General features: G+C 43.3%; 1 protein-coding gene across 15 annotated transcripts in view; it reads right to left on the reverse strand.

Annotated features, from left to right (window-relative positions):
* RBFOX1 (RNA binding fox-1 homolog 1) overlaps positions 1-26,567 on the reverse strand; it is a 1,472,193-nt gene that overhangs the window by 1,121,567 nt on the left and 324,059 nt on the right. For 13 of the 15 annotated variants that reach the window (XM_053365865.1, XM_053365877.1, XM_053365871.1 and 10 more), the window contains exon 3: positions 2,262-2,294. The exons of the other annotated variants lie outside the window; for them this stretch is intronic. In XM_053365865.1, coding sequence (XP_053221840.1) covers positions 2,262-2,294 — 33 coding nt within the window. The remainder of the gene's footprint in view (positions 1-2,261; positions 2,295-26,567) is intronic. 15 annotated transcript variants of the gene reach the window in all.

Genomic DNA, 26,567 nt, shown 5'->3' on the forward strand with positions numbered 1-26,567 from the left:
AAAACATGGCAGCTAATAGATTTCTTTTTCAAAGCATGCCAGCAGCTTCTCATGTACAGATCCATGTGAGCAACCTGGGAAATTATTAGCCATCATGCGAAACACACAAAGACTCAGAAACATACCCCAGGTCCTAATATTTTCACCATCGCATGATGAGGGACAGAGGACATGAGCACACTAGCTCCATTCCCATGTTACTATCCAATAATAATTTAAGAAGAGCCCTGCTGGATCAGACCAAAGGCCCATCAAGTGCAGTAACCTGTTCTCACAGTAGCCAACTAAATGCTCACCGGCCTCCATGAGATTCCATCCAGCCTTTTCCATGCAGGCTCCCCACTCGTGATTTGCAACCCTGAATTCCCAGGCTCTCAAACTGTGTGGGAACTCTATAAGCTTCCCACTTCAAAGGTTAGCCTTCCCATGTGTGGAGGGTGGTGAGCATGGCAATAGTCGAGGCAGGTAGGTAATGCACTTGTCCCCAGTCTCCCTCTTCCCATGAAGGATTCAGAAAATAGGGATATGGATTCTGTCTTCCTATAATGCAGGGGACGGAGAATCTGTGGCCCTTCAGATGTTTTATTTATTAATTCACTGTATTTTTATACTGCACTTTATTCCAGAGGATGCCAGGGCAATGTCAGGGGTCATAGGAGCCAACTCCTAGGGGCAATGGGGGCTTTGACCCCCACAATAAAATATTTGAGGGGGCTGGCTCCCCACAAACTTGATGGCGATTCCCATTCAAATGGTGTGCATGCACTGCATCATGTGATCGATTATGCAGGATGGGGCTTACCTGGGCCCCCACTATATTTTATTCAAGTTGGCATCCCTGTTAGGGATGGTGCTACCATTAAGAGCAGTATGGCAACCACCAGCAAATACTGGAGAGTATCAGGGGCAGCCCCTTCCAGCTGTTGGCCAGTATTGAAGTAAGATTCAGCTGCCAAGCTTCTACATATGGAAACTGGGGAGAGCAGCATTAACTTGTCATCAGGGAGCAAAATGCCTTGGACAATCCCTGAGCAGTGTACCAATAACATACTATAAATAACAATATGCACATTAAATTAAACAAGATGAAAGACACAGCACCTAGCCATTCAGATAGTTCAGCTGTAGAAATAAAAAATAACTGTGCTTAGGTTTACATTTTTCTCCACAATGCCTGTGTGGACAGATACATTTATAGCTGATGGGGGGGGGGGAATCACCAGACTGTACCTTCAAAGATAGGTAGTTCAACAATTGGGGTCACCTGAGTCACCATGCAATGGACTATATGAGTCTCCAATGCAGATAGGATGGTTGGCAGATATCGGACACCAGTTCCCATCAGCTCGTGCCATCTTGCCCAATGATCAAAGATGATGGGAGTTATAGTCCAACAAGATCTGAAGGGTCACATATTTATCATTCGAGAGAGGTGGGGCTATTCAAATAAACAGGTGGAATTATGCAGAATGGAGCAGGTTTCCAGGAGGTGAGTTGCCAGGGCAAGAATCAGTTCTAATTCCAACACAACAATGTCCATAAGTGCACACATTGACTTTATTCCATATGAATGACTGCGTGCCATTCTTTTCTATGTGGAAAAGAGAAATGCCACAGTTCTAGACACTGATATAATGAGGACCGAACTGGTCTTCTACCATTGGCACTGGTTTGCTCCAGTCAACAAGAAGTTACCAGTTTCTCTTCATGGAGATAAGGTACACTGGGGCAAATGTTTCACACAAATCACATACCTTCACGCCTGCCAATAAATCAAGGAGAGACTTATAATATTACAACCTGTAAAGTTATTTCTTCAGGACTTATACTTTTCACCCACAATAAGGTTTGTAAGCAAGCAAACAAACAACTTTTAGCAGTCACATGGCTAGAAACTAACTTTAAAAAACGATGGCCACAGGTTTCAGAAAGTTTAATTCTGTACATATAGCCATATTCCCACAGGAATCTCAGCATGCACATAGCTCTCATTATGGTGTGAACAGGTTATGCTCTACGCCTCTTTTGCTAGATTTACAGAAATGTGGAGGATTAGAAGTCTAAACAGGATAGAGAAGAATGAAGCTATTCTGAAATAATGTCCTTGTGAATTAAATCCAAACAACCTGATACAACGATACCAAAGCAACTTAAGGAAGAGCCTTAAAGCACAATGTGTACATTCCATCGTACGCAGGCAGCCCCTTTTCCTCAATCACTCAGAGACATAAATGCAGTCAGAACAAACCAGAATTCCCTACCTCGATGTTGTTGACGGTCAGAACAGTCAAAGCCTGCAAATTATAGGAGAGGGAAAACATTGCATTAGTATTGATTCAACAAATAAGGAATTGGATTAATTGCCTCTTAAGCTATTGTGGCTGGAGGGTCATGGCAAGAGGTATGTCCATGATGCAGCAAGCTTCTCTCTTATTCTGATGAGGAAGTGAAAACATTTAACTTCAGTGTAAATTGGTCTTCTCCTTTCTAAAAGTGTGACACACAACTGTCAAAATGGAATCAAGGAAAACACCCAGTTCTATTGCTTTATGTCCATGTTAGGGGTCTCAAGCTGGAGACTTTAGTACAGCGACTTGGCTACCTTATGCTCTGTGCATGCTCCCAAGAGGGAAGAATGGCTATCTTGTCCTCTGCTGTGCTTCAGCTGGTGTTGTGCCAAGAGTATCAGCTTGTATACAAGAAGAGCTTTGCTAGATTCAATCAAAGATCCATGTAGTCCAGCATCCTTTTCTTACGGTGGCCAAATAGATGCTCCTGAGAAGCCGACAAGCAGGGCCTAAGTACTACAGCACTCATTCCTCCTGAGGTTTCCAGCAAGTGGTATTCAGAAGCATACCACTTCTCTTGACCCTGGCCTGTGTAAGTATTTGCCAATATTCTGCTGCTCTACTTTTTCAAAGCAAGCATTACGGGGTCATTCATTGGTCTCTTTCTCCCTGTTGCTTCAGACCATTAGGAATGAGCTGCAGTCAGAGGCAAATACTAAGCCGAAGCTCTGTTTTTCATTCTCTTTCAAAATATTATGTGTAGCATAGGAGTAAAGAACATGTAGTTGTGCCACTATCAGCTGTGCAAAAGCTGCTGAGTTCAATGAAAAGGGTAATTATATAACAAGTCCCTCTAGATCAGGAGAGCCAACGCATGAGGGCAGAGGTCTCCTGCCCCACCAATAGTTTTGGGAGGGAACCCCCCATTGTCCAAAACAATCAGAGGATGGAGGAGGCTGAGCACAGAGCCAAGCATGGTGTGGCTTCAATGGCAGACTCCTTCTTCTTCTTCTTCTTCTTCTTCTTCTTCTTCTTCTTCTTCTTCTTCTTCTCCTTCTCCTCCTCCTCCTGCTGTGGAGGGTCAAAGCATCCCTCTGCTGGTGGTGACAGCATGAGCAGGAGGAGGAGCCATCTGACACTGAAGCCGTGATGCCACCACATTTGCCTCCACCCCAGGTCCTCCCAACATCCTGATGTCACACGTATGACATTGGGACATTGTGTGCATGCAATGTCCACATGTACAGTGCTGACACCCCAATCACCCCTGCAAGCTGGTGCCTCTGCTCCAGATGTTGGTGGATTCCAACTTCCATCAACCACAGGCATCATGGTCAATGATGAGGGATGGTGGGAGTTATGAACATAAGAAGAATCTGCTAGATCAGGCAAATGACACCTCTAGTCCAACATCCTGTTCTCATAGTGGCCAGCCTATGAGAATCCCCAGAGCAGGAGCTGAGTACAACAGCACTCTCCCCATTTGTAATCCCTATTTAGAGGCAGGAAGGTGCAACTATGACATCATGAATTGAGCAGAATGGAAGGACATAGGTGGGTGGGTGGGTGTGCCAAATTTTAGGCTCAAACAGGGCACTGCTGAAATTTTAAATCCCCCCCTTCCCTTAGGCTGAATCAAACTATTGATCCATCTAACTCAGTGCTGTCCACACTGACCAGCAGCAGCTCTCAAGTGATTCAGCCAGGGAGGACTCTCTTAGCGCTACCTGGATATGTTCGGGATCGAACCTGGACCCTTTTGCATGCAAAGCAGATGCTCTACCACTGAGCTAGGGCCCTCCCCTGGTTTTTAATTACAACTATTCTATTCCCTAAACTGTCACTGTGCATTACATTTCGCCTTCTCTTCTCTCTGTCGGCAACATCTGCCATTTCTTGCAAGTGGCACAGCTATCATGGCACCTGTTGGAGGAGCTAGATGAAAAGTAAGATCCTGTCTTTCATAGCCTTTTGATCATTCTGCACATGTCGGCTGCTGCACACCTTTACAGACCTTTTTGCTTTACAGCATTCTTTTTGGTTAGGGCTCTTTTCACGTGGTTTTCAAGAGTCCTCATTTCTCTCACTGACATTCTCTCTCTGCTTCTCATTTAAGAAAGCCGACAATGCAGTCAAGAGAAATCAAAGCACGAGTATGGCATTCCTTTCCTGTCCTCAATAGGAAACAATCTGGGGTTTCAAATGCTTTAGATTCCCTAAGTTGGCTGCTCAGTGAAATCTTATTTTGTGCCATTCATTATAGTGCTTTCCTCCGATTTATCCAAGGGTTCCTTCCTCTGTGAAAGAAGCTTCAAGTTTTTTCTGCATCATTCACAGGGCACTTTATTTTTTTTTAAAGGATTTCGGTGAGTGTGGGATTTTGATCTTACCTTGAAGTGGTTTAACATTCGATCCCTCTTCCCAGAGAACTCTGGGAACTGTAGCTTTCTGAGTGGAATAGATGTCTTTTAACTACTCTATTCTAAACTTTAAAATGGAAAGCATAATGCCGGTGGTCAACAAAAGAGGTTTAAAGACTCTCTCAAGGCAAATCTTAAAAAATGTAGTATAAACACTGACAACTGGGGAAAACTGGCCTGCAAGCGCTCCAATTGGAGAACAGCCATTACCAAAGGTGTCAACGGGCTTTGAAGACACTCAAACTCAGGATGAAAGGGAGAAATGTGCTAAGAGGAAGGCACCCTTGGCAAATCCACACTGTGATCAACTCCTGCCTGGAAACCAATGTCCCCACTGTGGAAGGGCGTGTGGATCCAGAATTGGCCTCCACAGTCACTTATGGACCCACCGTTAAAACTGTGTTTATGGAAGACAATCTTCCTCAGCTACGAGTGATCGCCAAAGAAGAAGAAGATGTCTCTTGACAACTCTCAACACCCTTAACCAAATTACAGCTTCCAGGATTCTTTTGGGAAAGCCAGGAAGCTTTAAAGTGGCATGATACTGCTTTAAATGTATTACTATGCTACAACAGCCTGCCCATATAAGCCCCAAGCCACACACAAAATCAACAGTGACACTTTAACCAGTCCTGGGATGCTTATGCATTCCATTCCATAGATGTATGTAGCATTTCATTTTTAATGTTGTGCTGACTGCCATCACATTGAAACAATCCATATTGTTTTCTTAGCCCCTTGTGAAAACATTTCCATATTTATAATGTGCACTCTTATAAAAAATATTTCCAGGTGGAGTACAATATGGTTTAAAACACCATCAAAACATCGATAAATACTGATGGGTTAAAAAAGAAAATTCATGTTACAAAGGCATGTCTACACAGTTTATGGAATAGGCTGCTGGATTATTCACATCTTTGGATTCTGCTCTGCATATTTTGGTACACAAATAGTGTTCACAAAAACATGCACTTTACATAAGAGTTGCATACAAAAGACGCATATTTTACTGGTGAATGTATTGAAAAGTGTATGTTGTAAGTATAATGAACATGTGAAGTGCATACAAATTACAATCGATGGGGTAGAATGGCATGTGACGGCACACATAACAGACATAAGATTGAGTACAAGTGACACCGCAATGGGACAGAATTAGCTGCTCAGCCCATCCCTCATTAACATATTGATTAACGTCACAGCCAGACAGCCTATCAGTCACTTCACCTTCTTATCCAACATCTGTGCTTACAGTGTGTTGTTTCGAAAACCACCCCTGAAATATACAGGCTCGGAATGTTAGAGTTGTATATTATTGCCATGAAACTGTATCAAGACTTAATAAAGGTGGTGTACTGGGAATAGCACCATCATCATCATTCATGCACTTCCTTGCTTGCTATTGAGCACCAGTGGGCACGGTGGATGTTTCTAGAGCTAGCCAAAAATGCTTGCTCAATGGCTTTTGACAGATAGGAGATGCTTTTTCAATGAGCATTGATTGCCATTGCCTATTGAGGTATGGCACACATACTGATGGGGTCTGGCAAAGCAGATTGGAGCCTGAAGTGCAGGCAAATGGGAGATGGGGGCATGCTTGAGTTTTGAAGTCTCTACAAGAGCAGGGTTCCAACAGAATCCTGTTTACTTGATGGTGAAGATGTCACATTTTTCAAAAAGATGAACTCAAGGTGACTTACAAAACCAAACATTAGAAAATTTAAGCAACACTCGTAATAACATGCCTAAAAGTGCAGATCCAACTCAACCACCCTACTTCACTAAAAAGTAAGCAGAAAAGTCAAGCCCAAAGGAACCTAAAAACAGGCACTGATGGCACTAGGCACGCATCCCTAGGGAGGGCATTCCACAGACAAGGAGCCACCACTGAGAAGCTCTGTCATTTTGTCCCCACCCTCAGAGGAGGCATAAAGACATGATAAAAGTTGGCATGGAGAAAGTGAAGATGGGGGGGGGGAATCCCCTCTATCATAACACTAAAACTCATGGGTAGCCAATGAAATTGAATGTTGTTTAATTCAGGACAGATAAAATAAAGTTCTTCTTTGCAAGCATTTTCCAGCCCTCTGCACCCACCCCCCAGCTGCCCACAACCCCTGCTCTGAAAAAGCACGATGGAAAAAGCTGTCCCATGTCATTTCACTGGGCTTTAATTGAAGTCCGAGCACTTGGGAAGGCTGAGGTGTGCAGACCACTGGTGAGATGATTGATTTGAAGAATGAAAGGAGATTCACAAACACCCCTTAGCCACCTCAAAAATAAGCTAAGAGTGACAAAAACTCCTGGACCCCAGAATTGATTAGTCAGTTTAAAGGCAGCAGAACATTATATATGTCTGGTGATACCTTTTTGGAACCTCTTAAAAACTTGCTTATTCTTCATGGCCATTGCTTGTGCCAGTTTATTTTGGTTATGTTGCTCTATAGGAGGACAAGAAGTTTATTTGCCTCATTGTGGACCAGCTGAAGATTCAAAGGGAAATCCAAAAAGTTACGGGAACTTTCATGATGGTCACAAAAAACTGTAGGGAATGTCCACGTTACACCAGGTTAATGTTCATTTGTTTTTTTAAAAGGTTCAGTGTCCAAAAATGAAAAAAAGGATATTGCTCTAGATGCCTGCTGGAGCTGCCCATAATTGCACAGTAAGTTCATTATATAAAGCCAGTCCCTTGAGCCTTCATCGTCCCAGTTAAGCAACAGTAATAGAAAGCAGCTGGAAGAGGACATTAGGTCAGCTGAATCATTAGCCCTGAAAATTGCATCACTATTGCTTCTGTCTGACAGCAAGGCTTTCACACATCATCACACTCCTAAAAAGGGGAGGTCAAACAGTCAGCCAAACTTGGCACGGTAACTCCATTAAGAATGAACTGTAGCTCAAAATTCCAAAAAAGCCCACAACTCTGGGAACTTCTGGGAACTTAATGAATTTTTTACTGCTGTCTCCCCGGCCTGATCTCTGTAACCTCTTGATCTCTTCTGGATATCAGGTTCCTAGTAAAGGGTTCAGTCTTCCCCAGACTGGACCGAGGCACCCTGCTGGTACTACTACTAAACTAGCACAATCACTACAGCTACATTTCTGGAGTATCTGCAGTAATTGACAAAATATGTCTATGCCAGGGCAACTTTATTTGTAGTTTGGCTGCACTCCTTTTGAGTTAATCTGTCAGGGACCACATACTGGAGGTAGGAGGGACTAGAGTCAAAGATATGTGGGGCCATTACTTTTCTGCCATCCACTTTAACCCCTTCTCCCTCCCTCACATGAAATTAGACCAAAGGCCACAGATTGCCCACCCCCATTTTGTGGCATGGCCAATGATTAGAATGTTTGACCAGGATATATTTGGGTCTGAAGACCCACTCACCCATGATCGGTGATCTTCAACCAGTTACTCTCACTCAGTCCATCCTACCTTACAGGGTTATTGTGATGATAAAATGGAGAGGTAAACCCTATGAAAATACTACCATGAGCTCCTTGGATGACGACCATGGGGTCTTTTGTGATTCAAGGCTGCAAGCAGCATAGTCCTAGTCTCTCGAAATGCACTTCTGTAGAAAACTGATTACCAGAAAAAGAACCTTTATTTATTTGCAGAGCTCTGGCAGCTGCTTTTATTTTTCACACTGGGTTATATGTGAGGAACTCGGAAGGAAAGGTCGTATGATCTTGTTAACTGACTTGTCTAACATAGATGGTTTTGCTACCATAACCTACATTTTCTCTAACTAAGAGGAGCATGACTCTTGGAGAGTTAGGTTTGCACCCACTGCACCGCAACTGAGAAGGAATTACAGAAAAGCAAACATCGTAAACTGTGTGAATGTTCGAACGTATCAACATTTTGTTCTTGTTGTGGCTTCTTTGGAAGCATCAGGTAACACCCACTGTGTTTTATTGATTATTGAGGCTTGTCTGTCTTGTGTCCTTTGCAGGGACTAGTTGAACTAAGAACTCAATGTCAATATTATTTGCTTCCAAAGTACCAGTAAGGAGTAGCTTAGGGAACAGAAAGGGTTATAATTTGAATTCAGGACCAGAGACCTAATACAGAAGAAGAAGAAGGAGGAGGAGACGAAGAAGAAGAAGAAGAAGAAGAAGAAGAAGAAGGAAGAAGAAGAAGAAGAAGAAGAAGAAGAAGAAGAAGAAGAAGAAGAAGAAGAAGAAGAATAAAGTTCTTAACATGAATAGCATCCTAAATAGACATAATCATAGGAACCTACAGTAGCAGCCAGGAGGGCAGTGTTGGGGGGTGGGGCTGCATTTGTGAACTTCCCCAAGTATTTATCAGTACACCTGCCTTCCAGACATTGCTGTTTACTGACGGGAAGGGTTAAGGCACCAGGAGAGTAGTGCAATGCAGGCACAGCACGGGTGCAGTAACCAGGAGCATTGGATTGCTCTTGGTAAGTTGCAGCAAAGTGTAGAACTGAGAAGGCAGGTGAGCCACATGGCCCACTGGCCCACTGGCTACTACCGGGAGCATAGGAAGCTGCCACACCAGACCATCTAGTTAAGCAACTCTCCAAGATTTCAGACAGGGGTCTTTCACAGCCCCACCTGGAGATTCCAGGGATGGAACATGGGACTTTTCTACCTTTAGTTGCTCTAACACTAAGCTACAGCCTGTCTCTGGGGAGATAGCTTCCAAAAGAGCTTGAGCTCTTAGGGGGAATAAAACCCAATATCATGTTAATAGCTTGGACTCAGCAATACAGACCAGATGAGTGAGCAACTTTGGCAGTTTGTGGATCTTTGCCCCAGTTGATAAGGACTCTGTTCCACTTCCAAACCCTTTCTCAGACCCTTAGTGCAGAGGTGGGGAACCTGTGACTCTCCAGAAGTTGCTGGGCTCCTGCTTTCATTAGTCCCAGTGACCATTGCCCATGTTCATCCATTGCCCATGTTGTCAGCCATCAGCATCTGGAGGGCCACAGACTACCCCATCTCTGCCTTAGTGCTTCAAACTTTTAAATAAAAACATTCTATACAAATTCCATAACTAAGTCCAGTCCCCAAGCTGTTTGTCACTTAAAAATATAAAGAAACCAAGAAATGTGTTTCTTCTTTGCATGGTGTAACTCTTGATATCAAGGCTAGGCCTGAATGATCTAGTAAAATTTCTATGAGGAGTGCTGTTACCACTTTGTTGATTTAAGCATTTATCTCTGAAACTATAAGGCATTGAAATGAAGATGAATATATTTGTCGAAGCTTGGATGTGTTCAGATTAAATTTATCTGCCCAAGGTTTTTCGAAAGACTGCATGGTCCATTCAGCATTTGAAAAGAGACAGAACTGGGAGGGCGGGGGGAAGCGAAATGTCTCCAGTGTACCGACCATTGCTGCATGTTCCGTTGAGGCGAGTTTTCCGCCTCCGCTGCCTTGATGAATTTGCGTTCAAACAGCAACAGGCCTTCTATCAATGTCACAGACTAAATAAGTTTGACTATATGCTGATGTTCCTCAAATTGTTTCTACTAGCAATAGTTCTGGCTGGTTTGTTTGGAGAGAAAATTAATGATGATACACCAAGGTCATTGTGCGTTTGCTGTACGGAACAGATGTTAACATATTAGTCCCACATGCTGGCTTCGTACTGGACTAAAACGGCTTGGGGTTGCAAGCTAATGCAATGAAAGGGACATGGCCAAATGCATGAAAGGGAAGTCTCACCGTGTTACCCACAAGTGGCAAATGTTTCAAAAGCTACAGTTGATCTACCTATCCTGATCCAAGTGTAGGAAACCCATGCATACAAGGAAGCATCTTTTGCCCCAAGCACAGCCAGTGTGGATGTGGGCAATTTGTATACCTCTATGACAGCGCTTACCTGCAGGTCAATACCAGGTGTGGGGTGGACAGCTGGGTACTTTTGCCCCAGACCTCGGAGGGCTAAGCTGGTTGGAGGGTCCCACTGGGGACTGGCTGCTTTTTTGTTTTTGAGTTTACAACTTTATTCTAACAAGACTCCCACCCCAAAATTCAGACAAGCTCTACATGGACCTTCTTACTTGAGTCCAGTAGCAGTCAGTGGGGTATTGCAAGCAGGGTGGTGTTGCTCACCTGCCTTCCAGACACCAGACATCAATGCTGGTCCCTAAGAAGGAGAGAGGAGTTGTTGGGGGAGAGGGAAACAAGGGAAGAAGCACTGCATTGACTCCATCGCTAGTCTCACACCACTATGAGCTCCCCATGCATCTCCCCTTCCCTTTTCAGGAACTGGCACTGATGCCCGGTGCTGAGAAGGCAGGTGAGCAGCCCCACCCTGTCTGTGTCACCCCATGGACCACGACTATCTTTATTCAGATGAAGCAGATAGGTGAGAATCCTTTTGATATGGGTGGCAAAGGAATCACACAACTGGGGGACACATGGGCACTGCTATATTTGGCAGCAGGGGAGTTGGGAAAAGACCACAATTTTGGGGGGGACGATGACTAGGAGTGGTCATTTCATAGGTTCCTTTCCACCTTCTTGCTAATAACCATTTGCTCACCCCTTCTACCTTGCACATCTCTGTGATGTAGTGGAAGTAGGATAATGCTCACACCTGCAGCTACAAAAATGAAGTGCAGTCCAGGTGACTATGGATAAATTAGCAAAAAGAGCACAAGAAATCTAGCAATTGCTTTCTGAAGGACTATACCAAGCCCTAGGCCGCTGTGTTGACATGAAATGATGACTCATTTCCCAGTGCTAAAACCAGGGCCTCAACATTTGATAATGTAAGATGGTTCCTTAGTAAGATTGAATCGTCACGGTAGGGGTATTATGAGCCAACGCTGGTTGATTCTGAAAACTTTTACCCATGAAAATTAAAATAAATCAGTTCATACTATGACCTCAGCCTCCTACCTACCATAGAATATGCTTTCTTAACTCTGAAATTGTCCTTGGTAATAGGCTTATGTCAAACTTGCCACAATGTCCTTAATATATCCAATCTTTTTTAAAAAATAAAAACTCTGCACATTGCAAATCAATACTTATGCAGTTTCCTCCACTGGGATCTGAAAAGTACCCTCTGTGTAGCTATCTTCCCAACAAGAGCATAAGAGATTACTAGCACTTTTAACATACCAAGAATCTCTGCAGCCTGTTTTACCATTTCAAAAGTACCCTACTGGCTATTTTGCACAGATCACTGGCATTTTATTGTAATCTTCCAGAAAGATGCAGGTTTTTTAAAGTGTTTAATCCTTGGAAAGAAAAGCCATAATAGCTGATGCTTATCAGTCTAAAGGATTATAATAATAATAAAAAATAACATGCCAAACTGGGTGTGTTTGCATACCAGCAAGAGCCACTTGTTTATCTCTACACAATGCCTAATGCCTGAGATGATTTCCTGCATTTAAACAAAATACTGAAAAGTTATGTATCTCTAATGCAAGATATACAGACAACCCCCTGATTTGTGCTGGGATTGCATTCTGAGTCATTGCACACTTGTGTGAAATTGTGCGAAATTGAAACACCCCATTCTGCCCCTGCTCTAGCCTGTTCTACCCCAGCTGCGCCCCACTCTGCCCCATTCCACCCTTTTAATGGCCATCTTTGATGACGTTTCAGGGTCACTTCTGGGTTTGGTGCTGTGTGCGTATGCACAATCATGCACATATTGGTTGTGCCTAAAATGGGGATTACCAGTATATGCACTCCTCAAGTGGATTTTTCACCCTAAAGGCCACATTCCCTTCTGGGCAAACTTCTGAGGGCCACATGGCAATGGTGTGTGGAGCCAAAAGCAAAAATGGGTGGTGCAAGGGATTCAAATTTTACCTTTGTACATTAAACTAGTGTCTATGCATACTCTCTCACACACCCTCCCTATCCTATAGCTGGAGAAGCAAGTTTATCAGAGTTCAAGGACAACGTTCTAGCTCAGCAAAAACACTTGCAGTGAGAAGCAGAATCAATGAGGGGTGTAGACTGGAGAGATGCGGTTGTGATCTGGGGAAAGACCCAAGGGCCAGATAAAAAGGCCTGAAGGGGTACATTTAGCCTCCTGGCCTGATGTTCCTCCCCCACGTTCCCATATTTCCCAACCAATTTTGGCACTGAAAAACAAGAAAAAAACTTTGAAGGAGACACAGTGCTGGACTGCCCATCCCAGAGCTGTGATGAAAATGCAGCTTGTCCCCTAAAGACACATTAGAAGTAGAAGGAGGGGCAATAGGATTGCCATACGTCCAGGATTTCCCCAACTTCAATGGGATTTGCACCCCCACCCCCCAAAACAACAACAACAACAACTCAACAACTTTTCTGTCCGGATTTTCACTTTTTGAAATATGGCAACCGTAAATAACCCCCCTCCTCAGCTGATCAGCTTTTGTGCCTGTATGTGTCCTCCACATAGGTTTGCCCTCTCTTTGTGTGTGTCCTGTTTGCGACTCTTGTGTATGCAGTGGGTAAATGCAACCCACAGATCTACAATTGTTAAGAGTTACCCGGGAAGAGGGATTGACCATAAAACCACTTTTGGAATTGTACCTCCTTGAGGAGAATAGAGAAATCTCCCAACAGATTTCAGTTAGCACCCTTAACAGTTCCCAGGATTCTTTGGGGGGAAGCCATGACTGTTTAAATTGGTGCAAGTACTGCTTTAAACGTATCATGCAGATGGGGCTAGAATGTAGCATTTTTGTCCCAAACAATTGCAGTGTTAGCTAACAAGCAAAATAATCAGGGTGACCCTACCGTTGGGTTGAATGTGGTATCTGCCTCAGGAGGCAGATGCAGGGGGGAGGCTTTCACTGCTATTGTAGGGCAAACAACTGCGAGACAAACTATGCATGAGTGTTTGGTTCCGCACGCACACCCTCACAGACACTGCTGTTCTTTTGAATAATTCTCATCGTTATTCTGACTTCTAATAAAATGAGGTTGTCACCTATTATTTGATTTCACCGATCCCAGGCTGTTTGCTATCCCTGCCTAGTGCCGGATGCCCATTTCTGCTGATCTACTTCAGCATCCAGATATCCTACCAAGTCAGCCACAGGTAATTGGATTCCTCACTGTGAAGTACAGCAGAGGCTGTGCAGGAGGGGAGGGGATCAACAAGGGAAAAGAGAGGCAGTTAAAGCTGTTTTCCCCTTAATGCTGCTCTAAAAAGGCGAAATGACACGACTTGGAGACAGGTAAAGTGCAGCTCAAATTTTAATCTGAATCTCATTTCCCTCTGACTCTGGAAGGCGTTTAGCTCATTCTTGTGGAACAACACGTTTTCCCCCAAGGGTAAAAGTAGACACCTGGCAGAGGGCATGTTCCGAAAGTCATTTACATGCGAGTAAGGGAAACACTGGCGCTTTTTGCTGACATCTACTCTGCACCATCTGCTGATGGGTAAGCACCGGTCACTTGGCTCATTGCAGAAAAGATTCATCATGATCTAATTTCCACAAGGAGCTTCCACACAGCATCAACACAATGGACTTCATGAGCTGACATATTTTTGAATGAGTATATCAAAGTACTGCAGCTTCTCACTGAGCTTGTTTCTCGGTGCAGATGATGGCAAAGTTATCCTGAGGTATGTTGGGATATGAACCATGAACACTCTAGTAGCCCACCACATGAAGAACTGGAGGCTTTGTTGACATCTACTCTGCATCATCTGCTGATACATAACTGATCCCTTGACCCATTCCAGAAAATGGGTCCCTTATTACCCAATTTCCACCAAGAACTTCTCAAAAGTCTTGCTGCCTCTATGTGATTGAAGAAATGAACCCCTTCTCAGCAGAGAAGCTGGCCAGTTCTCCTGAGGTACACTTACATATGAACGGCAAAACTTCGAAAAGCTTCGAAAAACTCAAGGAGTTTTGTGGGGGTTTTCCATCTCTCCTGTCCCACCTCCACCCCCACTGCCAGGGGCCTTATAAGGGGGAGATGCCCCCAAAGGGTTTATTCCTGCTTTCTCTTGGCATTTTTATGGGGGTTGCCCTTTGCCTTTTGACAGGAACATGAATGTGTTGTTGTTTTTTTTAGTCTTTTTAAAACAAGTTGGAACTTAATTGTCTTAAATTTCTACAAGTTCTAGTTTTTTACTTGGATTTTGTATTGTCTGTGAACAATAAATCTTCTCTAACTTGGACCAAAATCTGATCCGTAGAAGAATCCCTGGCTTCCCATTTACCTACACAGATTCCCCAACCCTGCAGCAATATGCTGCCCTTCTGTTCCTTGTCAAATGGTCATTGGAGGAGCAGACATCATAGACACATAGAGAGAAGATACAAGGATTGCTTGTTCCCTAGTCAAAAGTTGGAAAGCCACAGGAGATGTATTTTTTCCTGAAAGCTGTTGCTTTGGGGTGAGTGTTCAGCTGACTTTGGGGACTTTTGAAAACAGCAAGATTTGCTGGAGCTAAGTAGGAACATTTCTCTGAGCTCTCAAATTGGCTTAGTGTTTCAGTGTTAAACTGAAAAGAATACTGCAGATCACACCCCTCTCTACTTCTTAGAAGTCCACGTAGCACACTATGTGGTTAATGCTGGTCTGGAATTGTTCCTCCAGTTTCTCCCCAGAATTGCCCTCTGGAAAACGGGGTATAGTTTTCAGCTGCTTTATAAGGTGGAGGGAGAGAAATTTCATTGAATTTTTGGTAGTAGTCATTTACAAGTTATCTTTCTTAGCCTTACATGGCGGTCAAGGGATTTGAAGGACTCCCCCCTCCCCCCTTGCTTTAAGTTTAAAAGAAGACCTTTGCATAACTTCTCTCTTTGTTAGTGAACTTGATGGGACACCTTGGGAATCATACAATGCAACCCATGGTGTTTCAGCAAGTGTGGTCAATGGTGAAGCTAATGAGACAGCCTCTTGCGCAGCTTTCTGCCACACCTCCAGGTACACTCCAGGTACCAAATACCAAAAGGACTCAATCTCTTTCCCCATGTGTGTAGATGAAGTGGAAATACATGGGGTGGACCCTGTAGTAGACTGCATAAGCTGCACAAACCACATAGCTCAGTGATAGTCCATCTGCTTTGCATGCAGAAGGTCCCAGGTATGATCTCTGGCGTCTTCAGGTAGGATAGGGGAAACTCCTTTCTTGAAACCCTGGAAAGTTACTGCCCATCACTGTGGAGAACACTGAATTAGATGGACCAACAGTATGACTCTGTGGACAACACTGAATTAGATGGACCAACAGTATGACTCTGTGGACAACACTGAATTAGATGGACCAACAGTATGACTCTGTGGACAACACTGAATTAGATGGACCAACAGTATGACTCTGTAAAACACAGCCTCCTGTGTCCATGCATAATATCTGGAAATTTTAAAAAGTAACAACTAAGGATTAATAATCTGTCATTTCCAGTTTGGAAACAAAACCAGGTAATTTGGAGTGCTCCAATTCAGGGAGACATCCAGACGAGGAGAGTGTTGGCTCAGTTAAGGGAGATGGTTCCAGTGTAGCATTAAATGTTGTCCTGATATTCTTTGGAACTTTGTAGTGGATGTTTTAAAACCTAGCTGAATAGTAATTCAGTTCATATGGTTAATTTTTTATCCCTCAATCAAGAATTCATGGAGGTTATTGTGACATTGCTGTAAGTATCTGAAGAGCCAAGGCCTGTAAATAATGGATGGGACAATAGGAGTGCCAAGCAGACTATTTCCCTGCTTGGGGAAACTCAAATTGTGTCTGTGTGAGCATGCAAACAGGTAAACAAGAGTGAACAGTAATTCCCCTTGCTTCATAAAAAATAAAATGTGTTACTAAGACAAGTGTAGCCTTGGTAATTATAAAGTGCTAATCTAAAGATAGTTAGAAATGTTTTACCACCACTAGTTTGCAATTATTGTTCTCATTTTTTAAAAGACGAAATAGTCCTTCCGAGTGCCGCCAGCAGTGAAATGTTGCAGCGCGGAGTGTTGCTGCTTACTGTCTCAGTCAGCCAGTCATGCAGCAAGGGAGGAAGGGAAGGGATGCTACAAACATCTGTCCACTGAGCAAACTGTACATTAACAAATGACTTCTCTGCAAGGTGATGATGGGGACAACTTGAACACTGAGTGGCAGTCAGGTTTCTGTTAAAACATAAGGCTTTATGCTTTGGTGGCAGGAGCAGAGCAGGGACTGATTGGGATGAGGGGAAGGTCACTCAGGACACAGCGATTGGATAAGCATCAACCACAACACTTCATTGGCTACAGCTTCACAGAAGCATGGTGAGATGACAAGGATCCTACTTCTGACAACCTGAGAGCCAGGTCACATTGAGAAGAAAGGCTGGGAAGTGGGAAATCTTTTTCAGCCTGAGGGCTGCATTGCTTGTTGTGCAACGTTCTGGGAGCCACATACCGGTGGTGGGCTGGGCCAGAGGCAAAAGTGGGAGGAGCAATAGATGTGACTCTTCTCTTTGTAGCGTAAGATACATTCCAGCCATTCAAAAGTCAGTGGTTTCTGCACACAGATCGTTCCATCCTAGGCAAACAAGGGCCATGATCCACCATCCAAGGGCACATTCCAGCCAGGAGAAAAAGCACTCAAGGAGGGCACAGACTCCCATTCAGACCATATACAAAAGTCACCCTGTCCAGGCTTCCTCAAACTCGACCCTCCAGATGTTTTGAGACTACAATTCCTAACATCCCTGACCATTGGTCCTGCTAGCTAGGGATCATGGGAGTTGTAGGCCAAAAACATCAGGAGGGCTAAGTTTGAGGAAGCCTGCTATAGATCTAACTTGCTCAACCAGTTATTTCTTGTTCCCAGGGATCCCTGCGAATTCATCGTTCCGTGATGGCAAGTATAATGATTTCTAGCAGAGACCTCTCGCCATCTCAGCACAGTACAACACCATGACAGACATAGGAGCCAACTCCTAGGGACCATGGGGGCTTTGGCCCCCACAATAAAATACTAGAGGGGGCCAGGCCCCCACAGTGTTGAAGGACATTCCCATTCAGTGTGTGCACTTTGTCTTGTGATTGATTATGTAGAGTGGGGCTTACCTGGGTCTCCACAATATTTTACTCAAGTTGGCACCCCTGTCACAGCTGGCATTACCATTAAGACCAGTAAGGCAACCACCTCAGGCAGCAAATACTGGAGGGTATCAGGGGCAGCCCCCTCCAGCTGTTTGCCAGCACTGAAGTAATATTCGGCTGCCAAGCTTCTGCATATGGAAAGTGGAGGAGCAGCATTAACTTGTCATCAGGGAGCAAAATACCTTGGACCATCCCTGTGCAGTGTATCAATAACATACGATAAATAACAATACACACATTAAATTAAACAAGATGAAAGACACAGCACCTAGTCACCCCTAATGACAGACAGTGGAATAAATCCAAATTGTAGATTTGCGGTGTAGAAAGGATTTCTGTGGCCATCTATATTCAGAGCACTATGCCATGAAGCTCATGATACTATCTAATTATTCTGAGATAGCTTGAAAGTTTCAACTGATGCACTTGCCCAAATGGGATTTTTTTTTATTTTGATTGTCTTTTGTCCAGCCACAGGTTATCAGGCATATTTGTAGAGAGGAGTTCCACCCTCCCCTTCTCCCTTTTGTGCTTTAATGCTGCATATTACATTATCTGGTCAGGTTGTATTTCCAACCAAAATTAACTTGCAATGCAATTTACTTTGTTACAGGGAAAGAATGGCAGCCTTCGTGCAGATGCTTGCATTTCTCTTTTTCGAGGAAAAAAGTTAATTAGGTTATTTAATTGCAATTCTACCTAGTGAACAAACACCCATCCAACTGGTTCTTATACAAAGGTAGAGCTATCAATATGGATGTTGGGGGTTTTATCCAACTTAGTTACATTCAGAGTAAACCCACTGAAATTAATGCACTTACAATTAGCCACCTCCATTAAATTCAATGTCTACTCTGAACAGGTCTAATGTTGGATATAATCTGTTGGGGATACCAGAAAGATCACCCCCCCATCCTTCTCTGGACCATGCCCATTTTGTATATATTCATAACTCTGTTCTGTCCAATTTCTGCATTAATGTACTTAAAACAAAAAGCTGCACCAAGACGTGTGTATAAATCTGTATCTACATATGTATTTTGTATGCTTTTTTATTTTTTACAAAACCATGCGCTGTGGGTTAAACCACAGAGCCTAGGACTTGCCGATCAGAAGATCGATGGTTCAAATCCCCGTGACGGGGTGAGCTCCCGTTGCTTGGTCCCTGCTCCTGCCAACCTAGCAGTTCGAAAGCACGTCAAAGTGCAAGTAGATCAATAGGTACCGCTCCGGCGGGAAGGTAAACGGTGTTTCAGTGCGTTGCTCTGGTTCGCCAGAACTGGCTTAGTCATGCTGGCCACATGACTGGGAAGCTGTACACCGGCTCCCTCAGCCAATAAAGCGAGATGAGCGCTGCAACCCTAGAGTCGGCCATGACTGGACCTAATGGTCAGGGGTCCCTTTACCTTTACCTTTATAGAATGGTTTTATTTAAATTTAAGTAACTCAATTTGTTTCACCCTAAAATATACAATATAAAATTTTATTTGGGCCAAGTCTGTATCTGCATTAGATCTGAAATAGTTTTATACATGAACTTGTTTTTAATTGTTTGTATGCACAGCATTGTTTTCAATTGCTTTTCTTGATAATTTTTGTTTGATTTTGTTTTTATTGTGAAATCAGTTCAAAATATTTTAAGGGAAGCAATTCATTAGTGGACTCAAATAAATGAATAAATGGCAAAAATTAGACAAGTACAAAACCCTGATCCACAGCTGCTGGACTTTAGTCCAGAAAATGCAGATCAAGACATTGCAATTCAGAAAGATTGAATTCTTCAGGCATCCCCACATGAACCCTTTTCTTTTCTCTCCTTTAAATTCCTCAGCTGTTCCACATGCAGATAAACCACCAAAGATAATGTGAATATTAGTTTGGGCAACATATTGCTGGAAACTACAGAAATAAACAACCCACAGAAAATGTTGACAAACTTTGTAAATAACCAGGTCAACAAAAATATGGGGGAAATGTGAAACTTTAGAGGAGTTGCTAGAAATTAAATATATGCCTCCAATTCCATAAAAATTAAATATATGCTCCCAATTCCTCTCTCTCTCTCTCTCTCTCTCTCTCTCTCTCTCTCTCTCTGTGTGTGTGTGTGTTTGTGGATTTGTCTCTGTCTACTATTGTACCTGACCCCACCCGACTCCTGAAATACATGTCCAACAGCTTTCCAATGGGGTTATGTGGCCTTCAACCTGAAGACATTCCCCAAGCCCTGGGCTATTAACTTTCATTTAAACCACTGAAAATTCAGGTAGGTGGTTGGGATGCACCTGAGATAGTTACTCTGATAAGATAGGGTTGCCATATTTTAAAAAGCTTTTTAAAAGTTGTTGACAAAGCTCTGCCTTTTGGAAATTCCCCCTGGACACCAATTTCACCTTTGAAGTCCCAGTAATGTCCGGGGAAATCTGGACGTATGGCACTCTCCCATGGCAATAGCCCTGGAAAGCAAAGGCTGAAGGCCTTTAAGCAACTGCCTGAAATACACAAAGTTAGAGAAACATGTGAAACCTGCCCTCTCCCCTGCAGCTGCATCTCTATGCGAAGAAAGAAATTTTCCTGGTGGTCTTTCTGCTGTTGAAGAAAAAGGCAGAAAATAAGAGGCAGGAGTGGGAACCCCATTGGCCCTTGATACATTTGCTGGACACCAACTCCCATCTGCCCCAGGCAGCATGGTCCAATGGTCAGGGATGGTGGGAGTTGCGTAGACCAATCCCATCTGAAGGGCTTCAAGTTCTCCATCCCTGGTCTAGTAGAATAATTCAGTTTGGATGCAGGAGGTCTCAAATCCAATTTCTGAACAAGTCCTTCTGGGCTGGCAGGAGCAGGATTTAATGGGGATGGGCTGCAGTTTGGTGGTAAAATACAGATCTTGAATGCAGAAGGTGCCCAGTTTAATCCCTGCTATCTTCTGGCAAAAACGTTATCTAGCAAATTATGTTGAGAAAGACCTGCCATTCAACTGAGATAGTTCTAAGCCAGATGAACCAGTGTCTCAGTGCATTCAGGCTGCCTTGTGGGGAAAGCTGAGAAACAAGGCTCATTCCATCAGCTAGACACATTTGTACCCAATCTATTGTCCTTAGTTGCTCCAACCAGCAGAGAATATGGTCCTCAAAGGCATTTAGTCTACACCAGTATCTAAGATAGGATGCAGGTGGCGCTGTGGTCTAAACACTGAGCCTCTTGGGCTTGCCGATCAGAAGGTCGGTGGTTCAAATCCCCATGACGGGATGAGCTCCCGTTGTTCGGTCCCAGATCCTACCAACCTAGTAGTTTGGAAGCACACCATAAAAGTGCAAGTAGATAAATAGGTACCGGTCCAGCGGGAAGGTAAACAGCATTTCTGTGTGCTGCTCTGGTTTCGCCAGAAGTGGCTTAGTCAAGCTGGCCACATGACCCGGAAAAATTGTCTGTGGACAAACGCCATCTCCCTTGGCCTGTAAAGCGAGATGAGTGCCGCAACCCCAGAGTCATCTGTGACTGGACTTAACTGTCAGGGGTCCTTTACCTTTACTTTTAGTATCTAAGATAAGCTGGATCAAATCTGGCTGCTGTTGAGGGAAGACCCAAATCAGCTCTAAGATGAGCCAATGGAGTCCCAGGAGGAAGCCCCAATATCTGCCTCATAAATTTATTCACACACACACATGCAGAGAGAGACAGAGAGAGAGATATGAAAATGTTAGTGTTTTATATGTATTCCCCCCCTGCTGCTGCCCCATGGCATAATGTATTTACATTTCTGTTTTTAAATGCAAGTCACTTGGGGACCCTCTCCTAACACAATTTGGTCATTCTTTTTTGCCTACCTTATTATACCTAAACTTATACACTACAAGTACAGCCACCTTCCAGCCTTGTCACTTACAAGCTGAAGTAAATAAAGTTCAGGTTTCTTTTTTGTTTTTGTTTGGGTTTTTTGTTTTGGAAATCACTGTGGGTAGCAAGGATAGAAAATGATCCTATTGAGATGAGGGAAATGGACGAGACAGAAGGTGCTCCTAACCGCAATCAAAAATTAATTAGAAAAAAGGAACAAGCCAAAGGACAAACATCTGTGAGTGAAGGATGTGAGGAGATAAACAAATCCAGTGGATGACATTTAATTTTGAATTAGGATCAGAATCCTGCTGGGTTACATATAGGGTGGCTTGTAAATACTTTGGGGAGAAGGCGGAGAGATGAGAACGTGAAAGAAACAACAAGAAAAATGTGTTTGCTTCGGCAGGTATCTGTGACGCCATTCATAATTTGCATCCGTATTGCCAACATTTGATTCAAGGGATACTGAGCTAGAGAGAGCCAGGCAGAGCAAGTTAGTGCTGTGCTAGAAGTTCCTCTTGCATTTTCTCATGAGCATTCTCCATCATTTAATGAGAAAAGAAATTGCATTTGGGTCAAGGGTGAGATAATTCTTTTGTGACATTCTCATGGGTGGGGTGCAAGGTTTTTGATGTGCTTGCACCTTACTTTTGAGGTGGCTGACAGGTATGTGTCTCCTTTCTTTCATTCTACAAATCATCTCACCAGTGATCTGTACTCTGTAGCCTCCCTGGGTGCCCACGCTTTGATCAAAGTCCAGATGAGGGCATCATGAAGTAACTCCTTCCATGGGACTTTTTCGTATCAGGAAGCACAGACAGCCAGGGAGGCTACAAAGCACTGAAGAAAAATGGCACACAACACCCTTGGCCACTATCCAATGAAATGGTAAGCACCGCAGCCCACAATTCTCAATAAGTTCTCAACTGCACAATGTCTATGCATTATTTCCAGCCTTGGCGGCAGTATGCAAGTTGCTGGGAATCGCAAGTGGGAAGAGTGCTCAGGCTGGACTGTGATGGGCTTTTGGCCTGGTGTAATAGGGCTCTTCTTCCTCTATTCATTCTGCTTCTAGGCATAACTGGAAGCACTGGGGCCTGAATAGAATTGGGGGGGGTCAGGAGTGGAGACTGTGTGGCCTCTGTTAAGTCAGGACAGAACCAAATCCAAGACGTGGGCTGTTTGAGGACAGAACCTGGAATTCATTGGCATTCCAGACTCCCGGTAAGGATAATCTGATTGAAAGGGAGTTTTACTAGTCAAAGGAGTGAAATATTGGCTGCTTGTCAGCCCTAATTAAATGAAAAAAATGGAAGATTGGCATTTCTGTTCTCGAAACATGGATTGCATTGGTACAGTGGTCAATTCATTGGATTCTAAGGGCCTAATGATATGTGATGCTAATTGCATTGCTTGTGATAATGTTGTGGGTGTTCTTTTTCTTCTTTATTTAATTGCAGAAGCAGAGCACATTGGAAACACATGGGGGAAGGCATATTTAACCCTCCCCCCCAGCCACATTCAGAATGAACATCCCACCACAGAAGGTATCTAAAGACACCAGGATTTTTTAGATGAGATGAGGGATAAAAGGGGAATACATACAAAATGGAAGAAGGAGTCATGAATGAGGAGTATAAATGAGTAGCCAACACTTGCAGGGAATAGGTCAGATGGGCAAAAGCTCAGAACGAGCTCAGGCTTGCAAGAGAGTTTAAAAATAATAAGGTGCTTTTTAAAAACAAAACAAAAAACTGTATTTGAAGCAAGAGGAAGATCAAAGAATTAATAGGTCCTGTGCTTGGAGAAGATGGTGAAATGTTACAGGGTCACAAAGAGCCTACATGTGATTACTAAGAGCCTACATGTGTTTCTCAAAAAGAAGTCATGCTGGACTATTCTGGCAGTGCAGATAATACTGAGCTAGATGGACCAATGGCGAAAGGTGGCTTTTGATGTTCTTATGTGTCTGGTGGGGGCTATGCCATAGTAGCAAAATAGTTAGGGGATGGTTATGTTTTTGAACACTGCCATGCACTGATGGGTATAATAAGCCAGTTGAAATGACATTGGAGTAATCATAAATAATCATTAGAGCAAACAAGAGAGGGAATAAGCACACAATTATGCACTTGGAAGTCAGAAATAAGAAGGCCGACACAAAAGGCAAGGGGGAAGAGTACTAAATATTGGTTTAAGTGTATTTGTTTTATGAATGTAATCAGCTTTGAGTTCTCATTGAAGAAAGCAAGCGGAGAAATGCCTTAAAAGGCATGGGCACGTGAACAGGAAGGAGAGAGGAGGGGAGAAATTTGGCTGGCTCATTCCTAATCGGATTAATTAATCTTGAGAGCCAAATGACATTTTGAGGCCCCATGTATTATTCCTGCACTGCTATCCATTAAAAATGCAGTTCATTAGTAACTGAGGCAGCATTTAAGAGAGCCAGATGCAAAGCTCCATTTGCCAATGTGGAAATAATTTCTAAACATTGTGCAGTCCTGTGTGTGAGAGAGATCATATCTGGCACAAATTAAGGGGTGTTGATGTGATTACTTTGCTTTCAATATGGCTGAAGGGAATTTGTGAGTGTCCTTTCCTTCATTCTTCAAATCATCTCCCTAGTTGTTTGCAGTCTGCAGCCTTCCTGCCCATGGAAGACACCATTAAGTAACCCCTAGTTTTTTTCCAGATAAGAAAGCACAGTCATACACCACACACCCCATACATATTTCTCATAAGTAAATCCTGCTGAATTCAGTGCAGCTTGTAAAAAGGTAAAGGGAGCCCTGACCGTAAGTCCAGTCGTGGCCAACTCTGGGGTTGCTGTGCTCATCTCGCTTTATTGGCCGAGGGAGCCGGTGTACAGCTTCTGGGTCATGTGGCCAGCATGACTAAGCCACTTCTGGCGAACCAGAGCAGTGCACGGAAACACCATTTACCATCCCGCTGGAGCAGTACCTATTTATCTACTCACACTTTGACGTGCTTTCGAACTGCTAGGTCGCGGGGATTCGAACCGCTGACCTTCTGATCAGCAAGTCCTAGGCTCTGTGGTTTAACCCACAGCGCCACCCGCGTCCCTCAGTGCAGCTTAGTCACAGGTAAATTGAATGACTTTTGGGGGGTTAGGTATTGCATCTTATATGTTTAATTGCTCTGGGATCTTCAGGTGAAGGATGGGCAGGGAATCTAATAAATGAATGACTAAATGAAATTCTATGCATATTGACCTGAAATTAAGACCCATTAACCTCTATAGGACTTCTCAGTAGACATGAACAGGATTTATGCTCTAATACACCAATAAAGATAACAGCAACAACAGCGATGATATTGACTAATTTATTGCTACCCCACAAATCTGAAATTCTTGTTCTGAATTATTATTATTTTGCCTTGTTTATTTAACATTGGATCCTGGTAAGCTCATTTACTATAGTCATCTGTTAAAATATTTGTGATAAGCAAACACCAAACAGGTGTGCACCCCCCCTCTCCTCGCATCAAGACATTTTGGTCTAAACATTTCTAAACGATTCTCCGCCACAGCTTTTGTGTACACGTAATATTTGCAGTGTTCTAATTACAAGCTCCTCACATCCAAATGGCAGGCATGAGATGCAAGTCAAAGGATCTAGTCCCAATCAGAATCACTGCAACTCTGGGATGAGACAGGATAAACAAAGTGATCACACTGCAATTTGCATATAAATAATAATGGGATGTTAATACAATGCGGCAAATCCTCGCACGCCAAACTACAGTAATTTCAAACCGTAAACATTTTACTTTGTAAACATGCACACACACACACACACACACACTATTAGAATTATGTTAATATTAAAATTTCAATTCGTGTATTTGTGCGGAACAGAAACTAGATGGTGCTCACCAAGAAATATTTGGTTTCTTGCTAAAGTAAACTGACATGTTAACTGCATTCCAGCATATAAAATAAAATTATAAAGCTCATCTCCGGCAGATTTACAGGGTGATCATAAAGATGTCTAAATATTAACATTGTTATATTCAATATAATCCATGTGTTTTGTCTGTCTGTCTGTCTATCCATCTATCTATCTGTACCTAGTAGCCATATTTCGTAGCCATTTCCCCCCACCCATCACCCATGCCCCAAAATTGCAACATATATAAGATTATGGAATAGGCCAGCTATCAATTCCATGGAACAAAATGTATGTTTCGAAGCCAGTAGAGAAGATGGGAGAAAAGAAACCAGTCCTTGCTGACAGATCTTTAAAGACTGATATACCACTATTCCTAGGGCTGGGTTCAGACTTAGCCTTCTGCAGATGTAAAGGCTCCTTCTGGCCAGAGAAAACTTTTGATCCAGTGACAGCATACCACTGGCATGTAGGGGAAGTGATTTGCCATGGTCCTCCACCACAGGTACAGTGTTTGAGATGGTGCTACAGAGGAAGGAGGGAATTGGGGGGGGGGGACAAACCTCCATTGGAAGGAGACCTGCCCCCTCCCCTGATGCAATTCAGAGGAATTGCATCTGCCACTGAACCCAACACATGAAACAGGGATTAGGAGCGGCATATGTGGCCCTCCAGTCATCTTTATCTGGCCCTCAGGATAACACCCTCTCCTTGGGCCAAACCCCTACCTGGCCCTGCTTTGCACCCCAAGTGTTTTTGCTTGGCAGGAATGCATCCTTGATCTCTGCTAATGCCTCTTGCTTGCCTCACAGGGTTGTTGTGAAGATGAACTGAGGATGGGGAGAAACACCTATGAGCTCCTTGGGAAAAATATAATGTAATGCTTCAATAATGATGTAAACAAATAAGAAAAAAATATCTTCAGAGCAAAGTAGTGTGTGTGTGTGTGTGTGTGTGTGTGTGTGTTTAATTTCAAGTTCCTTAATTGGACAGCAAGCTGAATGAACATTCACCCTATTATTTCACAGCATTCTACAATTGAATGTGTTTTGGCCTGCACATTA

Source organism: Podarcis raffonei, chromosome 14 (assembly GCF_027172205.1).
Source record: "Podarcis raffonei isolate rPodRaf1 chromosome 14, rPodRaf1.pri, whole genome shotgun sequence".
In the NCBI taxonomy this organism is placed as follows: domain Eukaryota; kingdom Metazoa; phylum Chordata; class Lepidosauria; order Squamata; family Lacertidae; genus Podarcis; species Podarcis raffonei.